This window comes from Chiloscyllium plagiosum, chromosome 7 (assembly GCF_004010195.1).
Source record: "Chiloscyllium plagiosum isolate BGI_BamShark_2017 chromosome 7, ASM401019v2, whole genome shotgun sequence".
Classification (NCBI taxonomy): Eukaryota; Metazoa; Chordata; class Chondrichthyes; order Orectolobiformes; family Hemiscylliidae; genus Chiloscyllium; species Chiloscyllium plagiosum.
In genome coordinates this window covers 116,899,009-116,918,454 of record NC_057716.1, presented here as the reverse complement: position 1 = coordinate 116,918,454, position 19,446 = coordinate 116,899,009, and the positions used below count along the sequence as shown (strand labels likewise).

Genomic DNA, 19,446 nt, shown 5'->3' with positions numbered 1-19,446 from the left:
GTCTTCAAAGGAAAACAAATATCTGTGGCTGAAGCTGTGTGCCAGCTTTGTTACCGAGGACATGTGGGTATAGAGTAGAGAAGGTGATTGACATGTGATACAAGCCTATTGGTCTGGGATTAACAGTGCCATATTTACATTAGTGAGGATTTGAGAGACACATCAGCCACAGCAACATTGAAAACCTCCACATTCTGATGCAATTTTGTCAGTCCCTCAGAACAAAATCACCATCAATCTGTTTATCATGAATGAGGCAACTCCCTTGCCACCAATTACTGCTGATTGCCAATTGTTAGGTAGGTACTGGATGCTTCAAGCAAGTCCTTGGCAGACACATTGTGCACCTGAAGATACCATTTCTGATAAAGGGGCACATTTGTTTTAGGGATATATGTCCCAAATGGGGCATGAACCACTTGATGTTCTTACCATCAATTGGTCTCACTAAGCAAATGACTATTATTCATCCTGAGTTTAAGAGGGAGAAGCTGGAATCAGATGTAGTGGTATTACAATTAAGTAAGGGTAGGAAAAGATATGAGGGAGGAGCTGGCCTGAGTTGGTCAGAAGGTGAGTCTAACGAGGATGGTGCAGCAGCAATTGTAGGTGTTTCTGGGGGTTAGTGGGCGGCACAGTGGTTAGCACTGCTGCTTCACAGCGCCTGAGACCCGGGTTCAATTCCCGCCTCAGGCGACTCTCTGTGTGGAGTTTGCACATTCTCCCAGTGTCTGCGTGGGTTTCCTCTGGGTGCTCCGGTTTCCTCCCACAATCCAAAAATGTGCAGGTTAGGTGAATTGGCCATGCTAAATTGCCTGTAGTGTTAGGTGAAGGGGTAAATGTAGGAGAATGGATCTGGGTGGATTACGCTTTGGCAGGTCGGTGTGGACTTGTTGGGCCGAAGGGCCTGTTTCCACACTGTAATTAATCTAATCTAATTCAGGCAGTTTCCTGATGAAGGGCTCCTGCCCGAAATGTCAATTTTCCTGCTCCTTGGATGTTGCGTGACCTGCTGTGCTTTCCCAGTACCACTCTAATCTTGACAACAGAAATTCATCCCAAGGAAAACAAAACAGGCAAATGGAAGGTCAAGGCAAATGTGGTTGACAAAGGAAGTCTGAGATAGCATAAAGGCAAAAGAAAAAGCATACAATGTGGTGATGATCAGTTGGAAACCAAAGGATAAAGAAGCCTTTAAAAACCAGCAGAGAACAACTAAAAAAAAGCAAAAAAGGAATTCTCCTTTATTGCAGTATGATGGTAAGCTGCCCAGTAATATAAAAAAATTACGGGAATTGTTTTAGAAATGCACATGGTGAGAGAGAGGCAAGCGGAGATATTGGACTGTTGGAAAATGAGGATGGAGAAGTAGTAAAGTGGAGCAAAGAAATTGCAGAGGAACTGAGTAGGCTTTGGGAAGTCAGGATCTGATCTGCTCTTGTAGCCACAGTACTTACACATAACAGCTGAACTTTACACGAATTCGCTATAACATAATTGACAAATTGGGGACACTGTTTCTAAAGCATGAGCTTTTAACATGTGTTGGCTGCAGTGCAATTACAGCACCAACACTTTAAGTGCTTTTTCTAGAATGCGATTTTTCCATAATTCAGGGTTACACAAGAATGCAACCATTGCGTAATAGAAGAACTACCTGCATATTGCTAGTCTGTTTAAGTTTCTGGTCACTTTCTCCACAGTAGAGAAGAATGACAGATCCATCAGATCATTTACAAACCACAAATAAAGTCCTGTTTGTTCACTGGCCAGCAGACCTCAACAGAATCAGAATCCGTGCATTAAGATAGAAAAAAAAAGTCTTTTTCAGTGTGAGATCAGTTGTCAGTCAGTGACAAAGGCACATTTTGTTTCATGTATGGCCATAAAATGAAGTATGAAATATTAGTGAAACACCCTTGTACCTGACTGAATAATCTCTTAATTTTCTTTGTTTAGAAGCCGAACGAAGAATATGATGTGGTATGGTGTGCTTGGTACCAAAGAGTTACTGCAGCGAACCTATAAGAACTTAGAACAAAAGGTGCAACTTGAGGTAATGCTTTGTATCTTCCACAGTTGGTAAACCAGTCAAACGACAAGAAGACACAATTAATGCAAATGATATATGCATATTAAAACATCATTAAATCCCTTTATTAATGGAACCATGTCTGGGTGCTGTTATTCAGGGAATATGATCTAAAGAGTTCTCTTAACAACTAACTGTGTTGGACTGTTCAAACCTCAGTATGACAATGTCTGTGGTTGGGTTCCTCCAATAGCAATTTGTTTGAAGTATAATGGTACTGTCACCTTTATTGTCCTTCATTTTCAGGTGCTTTCTCTATATCACAGGGGTTTAAGCATACCCCCCCCCCCCAAGTTGGTATATTAATGGCGAGACATATTGCTCCTGTTTCTTTCAGAATTATGATGGACCCCTCCAGCTGGTTCTGAAATGGAATCTGACTGGCGTTAGATTTTTTTGCAGACATCAGGCCCAAAAACAAGTCCTGAAACCACGGCTGCTGCTTCATCGTGGGCGGCACGGTGGCACTGCTGCCTCACAGCGCCAGAGACCCGGGTTCAATTCCCGCCTCAGGCAACTGACTGTGTGGAGTTTGCACGTTCTCCCCGTGTCTGCGTGGGTTTCCTCCGCGTGCTCCGGTTTCCTCCCACAGTCCAAAAATGTGCAGGTCAGGTGAATTGGCCATGCTAAATTGCCCGTAGTGTTAGGTGAAGGGGTAAATGTCGGTAAATGCGGGTCGGTGTGGACTTGTTGGGCCGAAGGGCCTGTTTCCACACTGTAATGTAATAATGTAATGTAAAATCGTTTGTACAATCTTCCAAGAGGCATTTTTAAAAAGTGTGTTCACAGGTGTTGGTGTCATTGACTGTTTCAGAAAATATTTTCCAACCCCAATTGCTCTTGAGAAAGGAGTGATATTCTTGAAACATTGGAGCGCATAAGTCTGATCTAGTGGCATCTGATCTCACAAAATGAATTCATAAATGATAACATCGCCTTGTAGTTCCATGTTAAGGAGGGGGTTCCAGGATTTTGACCCAACAACACTGAAGTAATAGTGGTATATTTCAAAGTCAGGATGGTGAGTGACTTGGAAAGGAATTTGCTGGCAGTGGTGTCATCTACAAAGTAAAAAATATGTGCGATCTTCTTGGAGATCCTCTCCACTTTAAGCCGGCAGTTAGTGGTGTCGATGGTAGTCATGATTTGGAGGTGCCGGTGTTAGACTGGGGTGTATAAAGTCGATTTTTAGCTTTGTACACCTCAGTCCAACACCAGCATCTCCAAATCACATCTACTGCCCTTGTCTTTCTAGTTGGAAGAGGTCACAGTTTGCAAGGCACTATTGAAAGAGCCTTGAGTGAATTGCTGCAGTGCATCTTGTAAGTTGTTCACACTGCTGCTTCTGGACATTAGTGGTGAAGGGAGGGAATGTTGGAAGTGTTGGATGGTGAAATAATTCCACAGAAGCTGGTATTCGTCACCACGTCATCCATTATTGACACTGATCGAGCTCCCTCAGAGCTAGCTCTCAGAATGGACAGGGCTCGCTGATTGGACCAGATTAACAGCCCCAAGCAGGAAACTAATATTCTATGAGGTCCACCTGGCTGACCTCATTACAATCACTACATCCCTCCCCCTTTGAGTCCAAGGACATAGGCCGGTTTGTTTTGTAACTCCCTTTCTTTTAGCACTGGCTCAGGTTCCTCCAACACTGCCTCTGGTATGGGTGGTGTTGCAATGCACAGTAGACCGCCTGTTGCACCCAGAGTGTTTCAGAAGAAATTCGTTCCCTTCTTCAGGTGGCAAAGGCATCGAGGCAGTCATGTCCATCTCAGATTCCGAAGTATCTTCAACACTTGATGGAGAGGGAGAACCCATGAGTTCTGAACAGTTGGAAAGGCTGTTCAGGGCTGTACACATTTTGTTCCTGCACCATATGCAAGTTCCTCATCTAACCACAATTGCAAGTATGCATGGCTTATGTCCAGCTTCATGAAGGATAGCCCACCCTACCTGCTTTGTAGATAAATCCTCGATGCAAAAGGTTAGGTATTTATCTAACTGCAAGAAGCAGTTTACTGTTTCTGTAAAATCCCCACAAAGGCAAACTGACCGGTTGGACTTCACAATCAATACGATCAGTGCTACCCATTCCATAAACTGGACTGCTTTGATGATTCCTTCGCTATCCAGCTTTCTGATTTCTAACTCTACTTTTGCCTGTAAGGCAATTGGCAGGGGGGTCAATTGTGGAATTGCTTCCTGATTAACATGCAAGGTGGCCTTGGCCCCTTTGATAGTCCCGAGACATTCCTGAAAAGTGTCCGGGTATTTAATTAGGACTTCATTCAGGCCAATTTTCTAATCGAAAAATGTTGAGCCAACCGAGGTGAATCTTTCTCAACCAATTTTACCTCATCAAGTTCAAGCCCATCACTCTCCATTAGAATATTTAACCAGATGTTTATTTTGACTGGTTCTTGATTTGGATATTGCTCAGCAATTTAATTGTTCCAACCAGATGTAGATAGACTTTCCAGGGTAGGCACTCTCCTGGTTCCCAGCCTATGAGTTCTCTTATTCAGTTTAGGTCTAGGGGACTCTTTTGCTGTCTTGAGTCCACATACTTGCAGCAACTACAATGATTTGCAGCCCAAATGCTGAACAAAATTTCAGTGATTGGCTGAGGTTTGGCCTTGTTTTGGGGTTTTGCTGTGGACTGACTTAGAGTCTCTCTGTTCAGGATATGTCCTGAGTGAGGCCTTTGCCTTGACTCAAGTGGTGTTCCCCAAGCTCAGTTGGACTGGCGAGACTGTCCAATTCCATCGAATACCCTGCAACTCACACACCAGTTGCTGCATTTACCAATGATAAAGCCAGTTGTAGTGCCTGTTGAAGTCCAGTTGGGCTTCAAACATGAGGCACTTTTGCATGGTTACATCATTAATCTCAGACACCAAAATGGTCTCTCAGCATCTCATTAAGGGTTAAACCAAAGTCACATGCATCTGCTAGTCGCCTTTACCCCGTCAAAAATCCGGATACGGATTATCCTGGTTCCCCAATTGCCGAGTAAAACTGACAGCGTCTCAAAATTGGAGGAGGCTTGGGGTTGAAATATTTCTTAACTGGTGGCTCAGTGGTTAGCACTACTGCCTCAAAGCGCCAGGGACCCGGGTTCAATTCCCACCTCGGGCGACTGTGTGGAGTTTGCACATTCTCCCCGTGTCTGCTTGGGTTTCCTCCAGGTGCTCCAATCACCTCCCACAATCCAAAGATGTGCAGGTTAGGGTGGATTGGCCAAGCTAAATTGCCCATAGTGTTAGGTGCATTTGTCAGGTGGAATGGGTCTGGGTGGGTTACTCTTCGGAGGGTCGATGTGGATTTGTTGTTACCATACTGTAAGAAATCTGTCAACTCTTGAAATGATTCGGAGATGCCGGTGTTGGACTGGGGTGTACAAAGTTAAAAATCACACAACCCCAGGTTATAGTCCAACAGGTTTAATTGAAAGCACACTAGCTTTCGGAGCGACGCTCCTTCATCAGGTGATAATGATTGAGCCCTCCATTATCACCTGATGAAGGAGTGACGCTCCGAAAGCTAGTGTGCTTCCAATTAAACCTGTCAGACTATAACCTGGTGTTGTGTGATTTTTAACTTTTGAAATGTTTTAGTATCTGGTGCCTCAAGGAAAGTTAGGTTCCTAATAACTGATAAAAATGCTGGTCCACAAGCTTACAGCACATTGGTTAGGCCACTGTTGGAATTTTGCGTGCAATTCTGGTCTCCTTCCTATCGGAAAGATAATGTGAAACTTGAAAGGGTTCAGAAAAGGTTTACAAGGATGTTGCCAGGGTTGGAGGATTTGAGCTATAGGGAGAGGCTGAACAGGCTGAGGCTGTTTTCCCTGGAGCGTCGGAGGCTGAGGGGTGACCTTTTCGAGGTTTATAAAATTATGAGGGGCATGGATAGAGTAAATAGACAAAGTCTTTTCCCTGGGGTCGGGGGAGTCCAGAACTAGAGGGCATAGGTTTAGGGTGAGAGGGGAAAGATATATAAGAGACCTAAGGGGCAACCTTTTCACACAGAGGGTGGTACGAGTATGGAATGAGCTGCCAGAGGAAGTAGTGGAGGCTGGTACAATTGCAACATTTAAGAGGCCTTTGGATGGGTATATGAATAGGAAGAGTTTGGAGGGATATGGGCCGGGTGCTGGCAGGTGGGACTAGATTGGGTTGGAATGTCTGGTCGGCATGGACGGGTTGGACCGAAGGGTCTGTTTCCATGCTGTACATCTCTAACTCTATGACTCTATTTGCTCAGTGTCATTTGCGTGGAAAAAGCATCGCATTCTTTCTACACACGAGGCCCAGTCTTCGACGGCAGGATTGAACAAGTCAAGCTTCCCAAATAATGGCATGATGTCAGAAATGCTTACCCCAACTCAAAGACAACTCTCATAGAGCTGGACTGCATGAAAACCGACCCTTCCAACTCATCCATGCTGACAATATATCCTAAATAATTCTAGTCCCATGTGCCAGCATTTGGCACTTATTCCTCTAAACACTTCCTATTCATATGCCCATTCAGATGCCTTTTAAGTGTCGTAATTTTACCAGCCTCCACCATTTCTTCTGGCAACTCATTCCAAACACGCATCACCCTCTGCATGAAATCATTGCCCCTCACATCGATTTTAAATCTTCCCACACTCACTTTAAATGTATACCCTCTAGTTTTGGACTCCCTCATTCCAGGGAAAAGTTTACCCTATCCGTGCCCCTCATGATTTTATAAACTTCTATAAGATCACCCCTCAGCCTACAGTGCTCTGGGAAAACAGCCCCAGTCTATTCAGCCTCTCCCTACAGCTCAACCTCTCCAACACTGGCAGCATCCTTGTAAATCTTTTCTGAACTCTTTCAAGTTTCATGACGTCCTTCCTATAGCAGGGAGACCAGAATTGCACACAGTGTTCCAAAACCCGGGTTCAATTCCTGCCTCAGGCGACTGACTGTGTGGAGTTTGCATGTTCTCCCCGTGTCTGCATGGGTTTCCTCCGGGTGCACTGGTCCCCTCCCATAGTCCAAAGATGTGCAGGTCAGGTGAATTGGCCATGCTAAATTGCCCATAGTGTTAGGTAAGGGGTAAATGTAGGGGTATGGGTGGGTTGCGCTTTAGCGGGTCGGTGTGGACTTGTTGGGCTGAAGGGCCTGTTTCCACACTGTAATGTAATGTAATCTAATCTAAAAAATTAAAAAAGTGGCCTAAGCAATGTCCTATATAGCTGCAACATGACTCTTAACTTCTACATTCAACATATTGACCAATAAAGGCAAGCATACTTCATTATCTTGTCTTCCTGAGACTCTACTTTCAAGGAAGTATGAACCTGCACTTGAAGGTCTCTGTTCAGCAGTACTCCCCAAGACTTTCCCGTTTAGTGTACATGTCTTGCCCTGTTTTCTCTTACCAAAATGCAGCACCTCACATTTATCTAAATTAAAGTCCATCTTCCACTGCTCAGCCCATTGACCCATCTGATCAAGGTCCCATTGTACTCTGAGGTAACCTTCTTCACAGGAGCGTGCTTTTCTCTGGTTGTCACTGAATTAACTCCACAAGAGGCCAGTATCCTGTTATCAAGCCACCTTTTACTTATATGTGAAGGGTCCTTGACGTCGATCCAGCTGCCTCAGAGCCAGCTCTCAGAGTGAATGGGATGTCTGAAACTCCTTTTCATTTTTTTTTAATTTAACCCCCACACTACCCTCCTAACTTCAGTAGTGCTTATTTTTTCCCCAGCACCCATTGTGTGTGTGTGTGTGTGCAGGTGTGAGACACAAGGTGCACGAATCTTTATTCAATTTCCACCACCAGGAAGATAGGAAAACACCCAGGTGGCCAGTCACCAGCAGTGCCCTTCACATCAAAGGGCAGTGCTGTGTGATCAAACAGTGAAGGGGAGGGCAGGAATTAAATCAAAATAGAGTTGGAGGGGGAAATGATGCACTCCACTCCCTGCGGCGCCCACCTCTCCCTGAACAACTCCAGGGTGTTGGTGGACACCGCGTGCTCCTTCTCCAAGGACACCCGGGCCCTAACGTAACCGTGGAAGAGGCGCAGGCTGTCGGCCCTAACGACCCCCTCCACGGCCCGCTGCCTGGACCTGTTTATGGCCAGGTTGGCCAGGCCCAGGAGCAGACCCCCGAGGAGGTCTTCAGACCTGCCCTCCCTCCTCCGTACCGGGTGCCCAAAGATCAGGAGCATGGGACTGAAGTGCAACCTAAAAGCAGAGGAGGAGGTTTTTAAGAAAATCAAAAAACACCTACACCCAATATACACGTGGTCCACGGACTCCACAGCGCCACAGAACAAGCAGTGGGGCTGGGAGTCCGTGAACCACCGCAATCTGCGGTTGCAGGGAACCGCTGTGTGCAGCACCCTCCACCCCAGATCCTCGAGAGAAAAAAGGAGAAGGACTCCCGCATAGAGAGCCCTCCACTGGGGATCCCCACTGCCCGGTGGCAAATGGACACGGCAAGGCGTGTCTGGACGGTGGATGAGGGAGAAGAGGTGGACGGTGTGCAGCAGTCTATACAGGGCCTGCCTTTTTACCCCCTGAGGCCAGGCGAGAAGACAACACCCTGGCGAAGATTTTGTAGTCCGTGCTGAGGAGGGAGACCGGACACCAGTTCTTTAAAGAACGAAGGTCCCCCTTCTTTGGCAGCAGGATGATGACCGCCCTGCGCCAAGAAAGGGGCAGCTCTCCGGCATTTAGACACTCCCCCAGGAACTGTGCGTTGTTGCTCCCCAAGACGTCCCAGAACGCCCTGAAGAACTCCACAGTCAGCCTGTCCAGCCTCAGGGATTTGCCCATTGAGAGCACCGGTCAGCTCCTCTAAAGTGACGGAAGCGTCGAGCCTTCCGGCGTCCTCCGGGCTGAGCTGCGGCAGGTCCTCCCACAGAACTCTGCGAGCATCCTCGCTGGATGGATCCGGAGAGAACAGAGCCGTGTAATAGTTTCGGACGTGGGCCCTGATCCCCTCCGGATCCGAGACGAGGGACCCGTCGTCGGCCAGTAGCACAAGGAGCTGCTAACTGGTGCCACGCCTTTTTTTCCAAGCGAGTAGAAGAAGGGGGAAGCCGCGGTCCAGGTCCTGGAGGAGCTGGATCCGCGACCTCATGTACGCGCCCCGAGCCCCGATGAACTGCAGGTCCCGGAACGCGGCCTCCTTCTCTTCGTACACCCCTTGCAGGGCCGGGTCCGCGTCGGGCTGACCGAGGCGTGACTCCAGGTCGAGCAACTTCCCGAACCTGGATTTCCGCCTCTTTGTCGACCCCCTCGCGTACTCCTGACAGAAAACACGGACGTGAGCCTTGCCAACGTCCCACCATGGCCTCAGGGAGGGGGAGCTTCCCCGCTTCCTTTTCCAGCCAGCCCAGAAACGACGAAACGAGTCCCGGAACCGCTCATCCTCCAGCAGCAGGTTGCTAAAGTGCCAGTACGCGGAGCCGAGCCTGGCGCCGAACGGAAGGGGTTCCGCCCACACCAGGTGATGGTCCGTGCATGACATCTGCTGCGTGGAGGCCTTCGGAAAACAGGAGGCGTACGCCCGCGAAACGTACCGGCGGTCGATTCTGGACGCTCCGACCCCAGGCCTCACGAAGGTGAAGGCGATGGAGTCGGGATGGAGATTCCACCAGACGTCCACCAGGTCGAAGGACTTGACCAAGTTCCCCCAACCTCTTCCCCGACGCCCAGCCAGTGCGGGCACCGCCGTGGTCCCTGCCCTCGAGGACACAGTTAAAATCTCCCCCAAGGACGACGCACTGGTTCTCGTCGATGGAAGCAAGATGAGTGGACACTTCTTCAAAAAAGCTCGCTTGTCTCGGCCCGGCCAGGGGAGGGTAGACGTTCACCAAGTGAAGCACTGCGCCCCCCAGCCGAACCGTCAGGTGAAGCAAACGGCCTGGCACGGGATCTCTGGCTGAAAATGCGGGGCCAACAGGATAGCCACCCCGCCAGATCTGCGGGTGAGGTGACTCATGTAGACCCCTCCCCTCGCCACTCCAGGAGCCAGGTGGCTTCGTCTCCTGGGATAGTGTGGGTTTCTTGCAGGAAGCACACCGCATACCTCCCGTCCCGAAGGACCGAGAGGGTCTGGAATCTGCGCTGTGACTCCCTGCTGCCGTTGATGTTAAGGCTGGCTATAGTTGTCTCCATGTCGGAAGCGTTGTGCAACCACCACCAGTACAGATAAAAACCTATATACACATTTACAGGGAGGACGAGGGAGGGGCACAGAAGTCCCTCGCCCTCACCAGGAGAAACTCCTTTTCTTTTTTTTCCAGCACCCATGGTGTGTGTGTGCAGGTGTGAGACACAGTGAAAGACACAAAGTGCACGAATCTTTATTCAAATTCCACCACCAGGAAGATAGGAAAACACCCGGGTGGCCAGTGACAAACACTGCCCTTCACATCAAAGGGCAGTGCTGTGTGATCAAAACAGTGAAAGTGGGGGGGAACTCCTTTTCTTATTGTCAACTTGAGCTCCCTGATTGGACCAGATAGCCCCAATCAGAGAACTCATTCTCTCAGCTCTACCAGGCTGACCTCATTACAATCACTGCAGATGGAGTGCCAATCAATCAAATGGGCAGCTTTGCCTCCATGAACAGTCTCCAATAAACAGTGGTCAGCAGGCAGGCACCCAGCCAGTCCAGTGTGAGGACATCCCAACCCAAAGAGGGTTTTCTCAAGATGGAGGCTCATGCAGAAGATGTAGGAAAATGTTATAAGATTTGTGGCCACAGCTGCCTCGCTGTCATTGTGGAGCATGTGATGTACAATGAGATTCACGTAAGTCACAAAGAGGGAAATGATCATTTGTCTCTCATATAAATGAGGAAGAAGACACCAGTCTAGAGTGAACATGGAAGCGAAAGGTCTTAGACACTACACTAGATAGTTATTTGATAACCCACTATGTACAGATGTAAATAAAGGACTGTACATAGAGTCATAGAGATGTACAGCACAAAACCAGACCCATACATGCACCACCATATGTGTGAAAATGTTGCCTCTTCAATCCCTTTTAAATCTTTCCCCTCTCACCCTAAACCTATGCCCTCTAGGTTTGGACTCACCCACCCCAGGAAAAGACTTTGTCTGTTTATCCTATCCATGCCCCTCATAATTTTGTAAACCTCTATAAGGTCATACGTCAGCCTCCGATATTCCAGGGAAAACAGCCTCAGCCTCTCCCTATAGCTCAAATCCTCCAACCCCGGCAATATCCTTGTAAATCTTTTCTGAACCCTTTCAAGTTTCACAACATCCTTCCGAAAGGAAGGAGACCAGAATTGCACACAATATTCCAAACGTAGCCTACCGATTTCCTGCAACATGACCTCCCAACTCCGATACTCAATACTCTGACCAGTAAAGGAGAGCACACCTAATGCCAACTTCACTATCCTATCTACCTGCTACTCCACTTTCAAGGAGCTATGAACCTGCATTCCATGGTCTCCTTGTTCAGCAATACTTCCCAGGACCTTACCACTTAGTGAATAAGTCCTGCCTTTCCAAAGTGCAACACCTAACATTTATCTAAATAAGCTCCATCTGCCTCTCCTCAGTCCACTGGCCCAACTGATTAAGATCCCGTAGATCAAGGTCTAAGGTAATCATCTTCGCTGTCCACTACACCTCCAATTTTGGTGTCATCTGCAAACTTACTTACTATATCTCCTGTGTTCACATTCGAATCATTTACATAAAGAGTTGAAGAGCTTACTTCCTAATGAGAGCAAATACCCTATTGGACAGTGTTTGTACCGATACCCACAGCCCAGCGATGCTACAGGCTGATACCTCAGTGTGCAGGTAGCAGTGTTGGTTTGAAGTACAGGATAATGCACGAGTTCCCCTCCAAAACATAGCCTGTTATTATGGGCCCAAATAGCTGAACCTCTCCTAAAATAAGCCATTCATCCCAGAAATCAGTTAACTGAATCTTCTGTGAACTTCTAATGTAGTTATGTCCTTTCTTAAGTAAGGAGATGTACAGGTGTAAATAAAGGTCTGAACATAGAGTCATAGAGATGTACCACACCCGTCTTTAAGATACACATTCTATTTCTCCTTTTCTATCCTTTGCCAATTTGCACATCTCAAGTAATAACCCAGAAATTTTTAACTTTAACTTTCTGCTTTGTAATTCAGCCCCTAGCTCCTCATTTTTCTAAGCAGAACTCCTTTCTTAGCCCTGCCAATGCCTTTTATACTCATGTGAACAGGACCACTGGCTCCTCCAATTATGCCTTCAGCTTCAGTTCCCAGCTGATTCCCCCAATCTTAGCATTAGGCATGCAACATAGAGTTCTGGACTCAAGCTCTCAGCTGAACTATTCTATCCTGACTGCATTGTTTCCTATTGCCAATACATTCATATTCATTTCCCAGGTTTGAATGACTCCTTGTGCTCTGGTATTATGGACAGTCTGTTCATCCACCCTGCAGCTCTATTCTTGTCTGTACAAGTTGTGAGAATCCCAAACTTGTGGACAATTACGAGAGCTTAGACTCCTCCATTTGTAACTTCTTCAGCCTCCTATCTGCCTCACTCACAGTCGCACCCCATCCCACAGCCCAGGTCCTATGGAGAAAATTTGAAGCTCATATCATTCACTGAGTGGCTTAGTTGCACAACTACTACCAACCTGGTCAAGTTTTAAAAGATACATCTACCAGACTAGGCCAATGGCACGCAGTGAGAGAACCAACAAGAAAGATCCGACTTGATTTCCTCCCCATCTCAAATATCTGTCCATGGCAGCATTGGTGAGATCAACCACTGCATATATGGTCTACCACCATTGCTGAATAGGTTAGACATTATCAGCTCCAGAAACTTAAAACTGGAAATCCATGAGGCACAGTGGACCGTCAGTAGCAGCAAAATTATACTAAGATACAATCTGCAACCTCATGGTCAAATATATCTCCCATTCTACCATTACTGCCAAGAAAGGGTATCAGCTCTGGTTCAACAGACCATGAAGGAGGCCATGCCAAGAGCAGTAGTAAGCATACCTGAAAATGAGGTGTCAACCGAGTGAAGCTACAACGCAGAGTTGCTTGCATGTCAAATAGCAGAAGCAGCTTACAGTACAATGCATAACAAAGCCCTGCAGCCCGACTGTGAATTTTGGCAGACAATTAAATAGCTCAGGGAGAAAGTGAGGTCTGCAGATGCTGGAGATCAGAGCTGAAAATGTGTTGCTGGAAAAGCGCAGCAGGTCAGGCAGCATCCAGGGAACAGGAGAATCGACGTTTCGGGCATAAGCCCTTCTTCAGGAATTAATTAGCTCAGTGGAACAGAAGCTTCCACAAGTGCCCACGTTATCAAGGATGGTGGAATCTGACATATCAGTACAACAGATGAGAATTGTGAGTGAAGGATCTATCTTGGCCTCCTCTTGAAGTCTCCAGCATCGCAGATGCTAGCCTTCAACCAGTTCAACATCCTCCATGTTACATCAAGAAACAAGTGAAAGCTCTTAAAAAAAACCCTACTTTTATATTCCATCCTCCTTTCAATAAACAACACTCCATTTGCCTTCCAAATGACTTGCTGTGTCTGCAGAATGACAATGTGACTTGTGTGTCAGGATGCTGAGATCCCTCTGTACCATCAAGCCATGTGGTCACTCTCCATTTAAACTATGGGTAAATATTTGTCAATTTTTTACCCATTCAATTAACCTGTCACTTTGCAGATTCTGCTTGATACCTTCCTTTCCTACTTACCTTGGTGTCATCAAATGTAGCTATCATCCGATTCAGTCTCCATATCTGAATCTTTGGTATAAGTTATAAAACTTTATGATGGTGCTAATATAGCTCAATGGTCAGATGTGACTGAACACTGGAGGCAATATATTTATTATTGAAGGACTCATCCGTGTCACTTCATTAAAGCTTCATTTACAATCTTGTGTCTGGAATGCTGATTCAGATGCTAAAACTGGTACATACAGGAGATCTTCATTCAGCGCATGAGAGTGGAACCGAGTTAATACTGAGTTGCTGGCCTCTTAAAACTTAAGTATTCAAAAGAATACTCCTCCATTGAATCATCCCAGTTACAAGAACACTGCTTCGTCTATATGACTACCTGCATATAAATATATATATAAAATTGGATGTGTTGGTATCTCTGTTTCTCTCATCATCCTGAGTCCTGGTCCAAAATGTGAAAGTATCTTGTAGGTGCAGACTGTCATAAATTGGTGATCCAATTAATATTGCTTTATAGTAGTTTCAAATGTCTGGCCCCCTGGAACTTCTGTGCTACATTGTCTTTAGAACCATTTTGAAAGCTGGTTTAGGTATTGTAGCCAACAATATTTTATATCATTCCTGTGAAGAGTATCATCGTAGTATTGTAGAATGATACTATTGAGTGCATTGGCAAAGATGTCAAATTGATCCCTGGCACCTGCTCTTTGTCTTTTGAAGATAGTGTTGACTTTGCTTCCAGTAACCTTTCAATAGGTACAACTGATTCAGTTTACAACTGATTCTGCAAAATAAATTTGTGACATCTAACCTCATATTCTTTTACCAATCACCTTAAATTGGGGTCATGTTACTCTCGACCCTTCTGCAAAGCCAACAGTTTTACTTTTATTACACTATCAAAACCATTCCTTGTTTTGAACCCTTCTCCAATTTCTTCATTATGTTTTCTATTCTGTGGAGAACAAGCCCATCATCCCCAGAATGTGGGTTGCTGGCATCTCACTTCTTTGCTCCCTTTCCAGTAAATTTCTTCCAAGCATTGAAAGCCTTCTGGAAGTCCGATTCCTAGAATTAAAAACTCTAGCTGAGGCTTAACTAGAGTTTCATAAAAAGTTGTTACAACTTTCTGACTAATTTAAGACTCTGTTACTGACGTGATACACTCAATACATTTTTCTGGCAATGTCATAATTTGTTCCATGTGTACACACAGCCCAGATCTTTCTGTTCTTGCAGTCCTTCAGGAGTTTGGAACAGCTCAATGGCTAAGTGGTTAGCACTGCTGCCTCACAGCGCCAGGGACGTAAGTTCAATTCTACCCTCAGGCAACTGTCTGCGTGGAATTTGTGCATCCTTCCCGTGTCTGTGTGGGTTTCCTCCGGGCATCAGACTTCCTCCCACAGTCCAAAGATGTGCAGGTTGGGTGGTTTGGCCATGGGAAATTGTAGGGTTACAGGGATAAAGTGGGGGATCTGTATGGGATGCTCTTCGGAGGGTCAGTATGGACTTGATGGGCCGAATAGCCTGCCTCCACAATGTAGGAATTCTATGATTCTCTGAATTTTGCTCACAGTGCCTCTTATGTTCCTCCCAAAATGCATAATTTCCAACTTCTCTGCATTAACTTTCATCGTATGCCTGACTGTTTCATTGGTTTGATTTTTATGACTTGACTCACCTCCTCATTGTTTAATACAATTTTAAGTTTTAGGGAAAAAGATCAACAGCACCTCTGAGAGATATCTCACTGTTACCTCTCCCAACTGCAATTGACTCGAATGGAAGTGCGGATATGCATTATTTAACTGTTGAATTAGGCTGTGTTTTTTTTCAACCAGTTTGTTTTGTGTTTTACAGTGTGATGGACAATACATTCCCCTACCTAGTCTTCAGGGCATTGCTGTATTAAACATTCCCAGCTATGCTGGTGGAACTAACTTTTGGGGCGGTACAAAAGAGGATGATGTAAGTTGCATGAGGAAGATATTGTTAAGAATTGTACTTTGAGTGTGAGGCATTTGCTACTATCCTTGTTTGGACATAATACATCTTCATCCACCCCTACTGGTTAGAAAGTTGCCAAACTGCTTCAGGGGCTGCAGAATTCACGTGTTGAATCCTGTTATTGTTTAGGAACTGTTGTCACAATTGCAAACCCTTGTAGTGAATCATGGAATTGTACTGCAGTCTACACTGAACATCTCTAAACAATGTCACAGCCAGTCAGATTTCCGTGTAGGGCTTGCCCAAACAGTCCAAAATGTATTATTTGACTTTCCTATTGCCAGATATCGTGTTAATAGATGTCCTTTTAAAGGTTGTGAATTTATTTCAAAATATGCTGCAATAACAGTGCTTAAAGTTGAGCCAAAACATCAGAAGCGATAATTTTATTGTTGGTTTGAAGAACCATTTGTCTCTCTCTGTCACAAGTATTCATTAATCATTTCTAGCAGTTTTCTCAGCCAACAAAAACGTACCTACCCATTGCATTCCAACAAAAAAAACATAAACTAGATACCCTTGAAAGTACCATTTTAAAAATCAAGAGTATAAATGTTTAAAAAAGGTTTCTACCACTTTGTACAGTGGAAAGAGTCAGATTTGTCTCATCCCTTACTTTCAGTTCTGACCACTCCAACTCTTGCTGGGCTCTTGCTTTCTTCGCTACAACTTCACTGGCTCCCTGACTGCTACTACTGTCCAGTTTGAGCACCTGGCATCAACTGACAAGCTCGTTAAAGCTACCTTCTCAGCTTTTTGCCAACTCTACACATGATTGTCTATTCTGGAGCTGCCTCAATTTTTTTTCTCGAGGTTGGTTTCTGAGAGGTTATTCAGCACTAAAGATGGGGGGAGCCAATCAGTCTTTGCACCGCACATCTTGATTTTGACTCTTCACTCCCTGACTTGCACTGATTATGTCCACAAAATTGTCACTGAATTCAAAGCCATTGTGTAAATTAAAAAGTTCACATCAGGATCAAGACCATCCAAGGTGCCTGTAGTGCTCTAAAGTCAGTTTTTGTTATTCCCCAACTCCATGTTAATAGGGATATTGAAATTACTACCATTGTTGAGTTTGTTTTTTAAGTTTATTGTTTCCAGTTTGAAAACTTAGCTGGTTGGCAGGGAAGGCTAAAGATTTCTGTTGGTATTATGAAGCAACTGATCACTGAGTAAATGGGAAACCACAGAATAGTGTGTCCATCCACTAGCATTACCATTACTAATGTCTATTCTTTTATATCTGTGACCACGTAAGGGATGGTTTTATGATTTTGCCCTCTCATTCAGAGCTTTAAATGGATGAAAGTTTCTGTCTGCTGCAAACCAGTAAGATCATATTGTTGAAAAGTGCTATTATGATAGGAGAGCCGATTGTAAAGTTACCACATACAGCATCTTTCAAGGGGTTTGCCTTCTTTGTCAGACCAGAAAAGGATTCAATCTGCAAGTGCTGAAATGCTTTACCATGCAGCTATTTGGTCTTTCCCAGAGTTGTAACATTTTGTTCTTTTAGATTTTTGGTGCACCTTCATTTGATGACAAGATCTTGGAAGTGGTGGCTGTGTTTGGAAGTATGCAGATGGCAGTGTCAAGAGTTATCAAACTCCAGCATCACCGAATAGCCCAGGTGGGTATGTTGCCCATAAAATGATTCAATATTCGAAGCAACTATTTAATCACCAGGTGAAAAGCTTTATCTGCTTTACTACTGGGTTTTGAATGTTCATAGACCAGCTTTATCGTATTATGGTCTTCTCTTTAAATGTGCTTTTTTTTTTCTTCATGTTGCATTTCAGCTCTTCCTATCTCCTAGATCAGTCTGCTTTTGTCCAAGACACTTCTGTTCAATCATTTGTGCAAGTTGAACTTTTACTCTCCAGCATAAACAGCTACATTAGTGTCTGAATTTGGATTGTACTTCACTTTGTTCTTGTTTTAACACTGAATTGAGCTGAAATTAGCATTGGTCATTGATCATGGTCATTACTGGGACAGAGAAGACTTCTCCATCATGTCAGCGGTGGAATTTCTGACCAGTGCATGCATTGCCTCTGCACAACAAAGAATGGCCTGTGAGAGATTGTAAAGCAGGACCGTATGAAACACTGGATAATATTCATAGAGCAAGCATAAATCTGACCTCAGGTTACATGCATGGATAACATGTCAAATTCCGCTTAGTTCAAGTAGCACAAGGACTCAAGTTTATATAATGGCTGTATAGCATCTGTGAAGGTCCCAACATGTTTCACAGGAACAATCTTTTTTCAAAATTGAAATGATAGTTGGACAGCTGACAAAAGATATGAAGATCAATTTTAAAGTGTTTTCAAGTAGAAGACCATAAGACCATTGAGTTTGGCCTATTGAGCCTGCTCCATTGTTGAACAGAGCTGATCCAATGTTTCCCATATACACTTTCCTGCTCTTTCCCTGTAACCTTTGATTTCTGATTACTGATCAAGAATCTATCTCAGTCTTAAATATAACTAGAATTCTGCCCCCACAGCTTTCTGTTGCAAGGAGTTCCAAAGACAGTCACCCTTCTGAGAAAAGAAATTCTTCCTGATCTCAGGCTTAAATTGTCCTCCCTTAATTCTGATATGATGTCCTCTAGTCCTAGACTCTCGCATGACGGGGAAACATTCTCTCAGAATTTAGCCTGTCAAACCCCTTAAGAATCTGACATGTTGAGATAAGATCACTTCTCATTCTTCTAAATTCCAGTGAGTAGAGTCCCAACCCGTTTAGCCTTTACTCATAAGACAATCTTATGTCTTCTGGTCTTATGGGCTAATCCCTCCAGACCAGAGATCATCCTAGTCAACCTTATGTGAACTGCCTCCAGTGAAATGATACCTCCCCTTAAATAAGGGGACTGAAACTGTCCTCTGTACTCCAGACGTGGGTCTCACCAGTACGTTGCGCAGTTGCGATAAGATTTCCCTACTCTTATATTTGGTGGCGGCACAGTGGCTCAGTAGTTACAGTGCTGCCTCAAAGTGCCAGGGATCCGGGTTCGATTCCCACCTCGGGCGACTGTCTGTGTGGAGTTTGCACATTCTCCCTGTGTCTGCGCGGGTTTCCTCTGGGTGCTCCGATTTCCTCCCACAATCCAAAAATCTGCAGGTCAGATGGATTGGCCATGCTAAATTTCCCCGTAGTATTATGTGCATTAGTCAGGAGTAAATATAGAGTAGGGTAATAGGTCTGGGTGGGTTACTGTTCGGAGGGTTGGTGTGGACTTGTTGAGCCAAATGGCCTGTTTCCATGCTTTAGGAAATCTAATCTAAACTAATACTCCAGTCATCTGGGAATAAGGGTCAACATTCCTGATGAAGGGTTTTTGCCCGAAGTATCGATTTTCCTGCTCCTCGGATGCTGCCTGACCTGCTGTGCTTTTCCAGCACCACACTCTTGACTCTAATCTCGAGGATCTGCAGTGCTCACTTTTGCCTCAACATACTATTAGCCTTCCTGATTATCTGCTGTACCTATGTGCTAGCTTTCTGTGTTTCATGCAGAAATACCCCGAAGTCCCTTTGTGTTGTAGCTTACTGCAGTTTCTCTCCATT

The 19,446-nt window shown here is 45.1% G+C and overlaps 1 protein-coding gene across 9 annotated transcripts in view; it reads left to right on the top strand.

The window, feature by feature from the left end:
- Positions 1–19,446, top strand: part of dgkh (diacylglycerol kinase, eta) — a 566,607-nt gene that overhangs the window by 464,444 nt on the left and 82,717 nt on the right. For all 9 annotated transcript variants that reach the window (XM_043694440.1, XM_043694442.1, XM_043694441.1 and 6 more), the window contains 3 exons: positions 1,960–2,056; positions 15,719–15,826; positions 17,385–17,498. In XM_043694440.1, the coding sequence (XP_043550375.1) occupies positions 1,960–2,056; positions 15,719–15,826; positions 17,385–17,498 (319 nt within the window). The remainder of the gene's footprint in view (positions 1–1,959; positions 2,057–15,718; positions 15,827–17,384; positions 17,499–19,446) is intronic.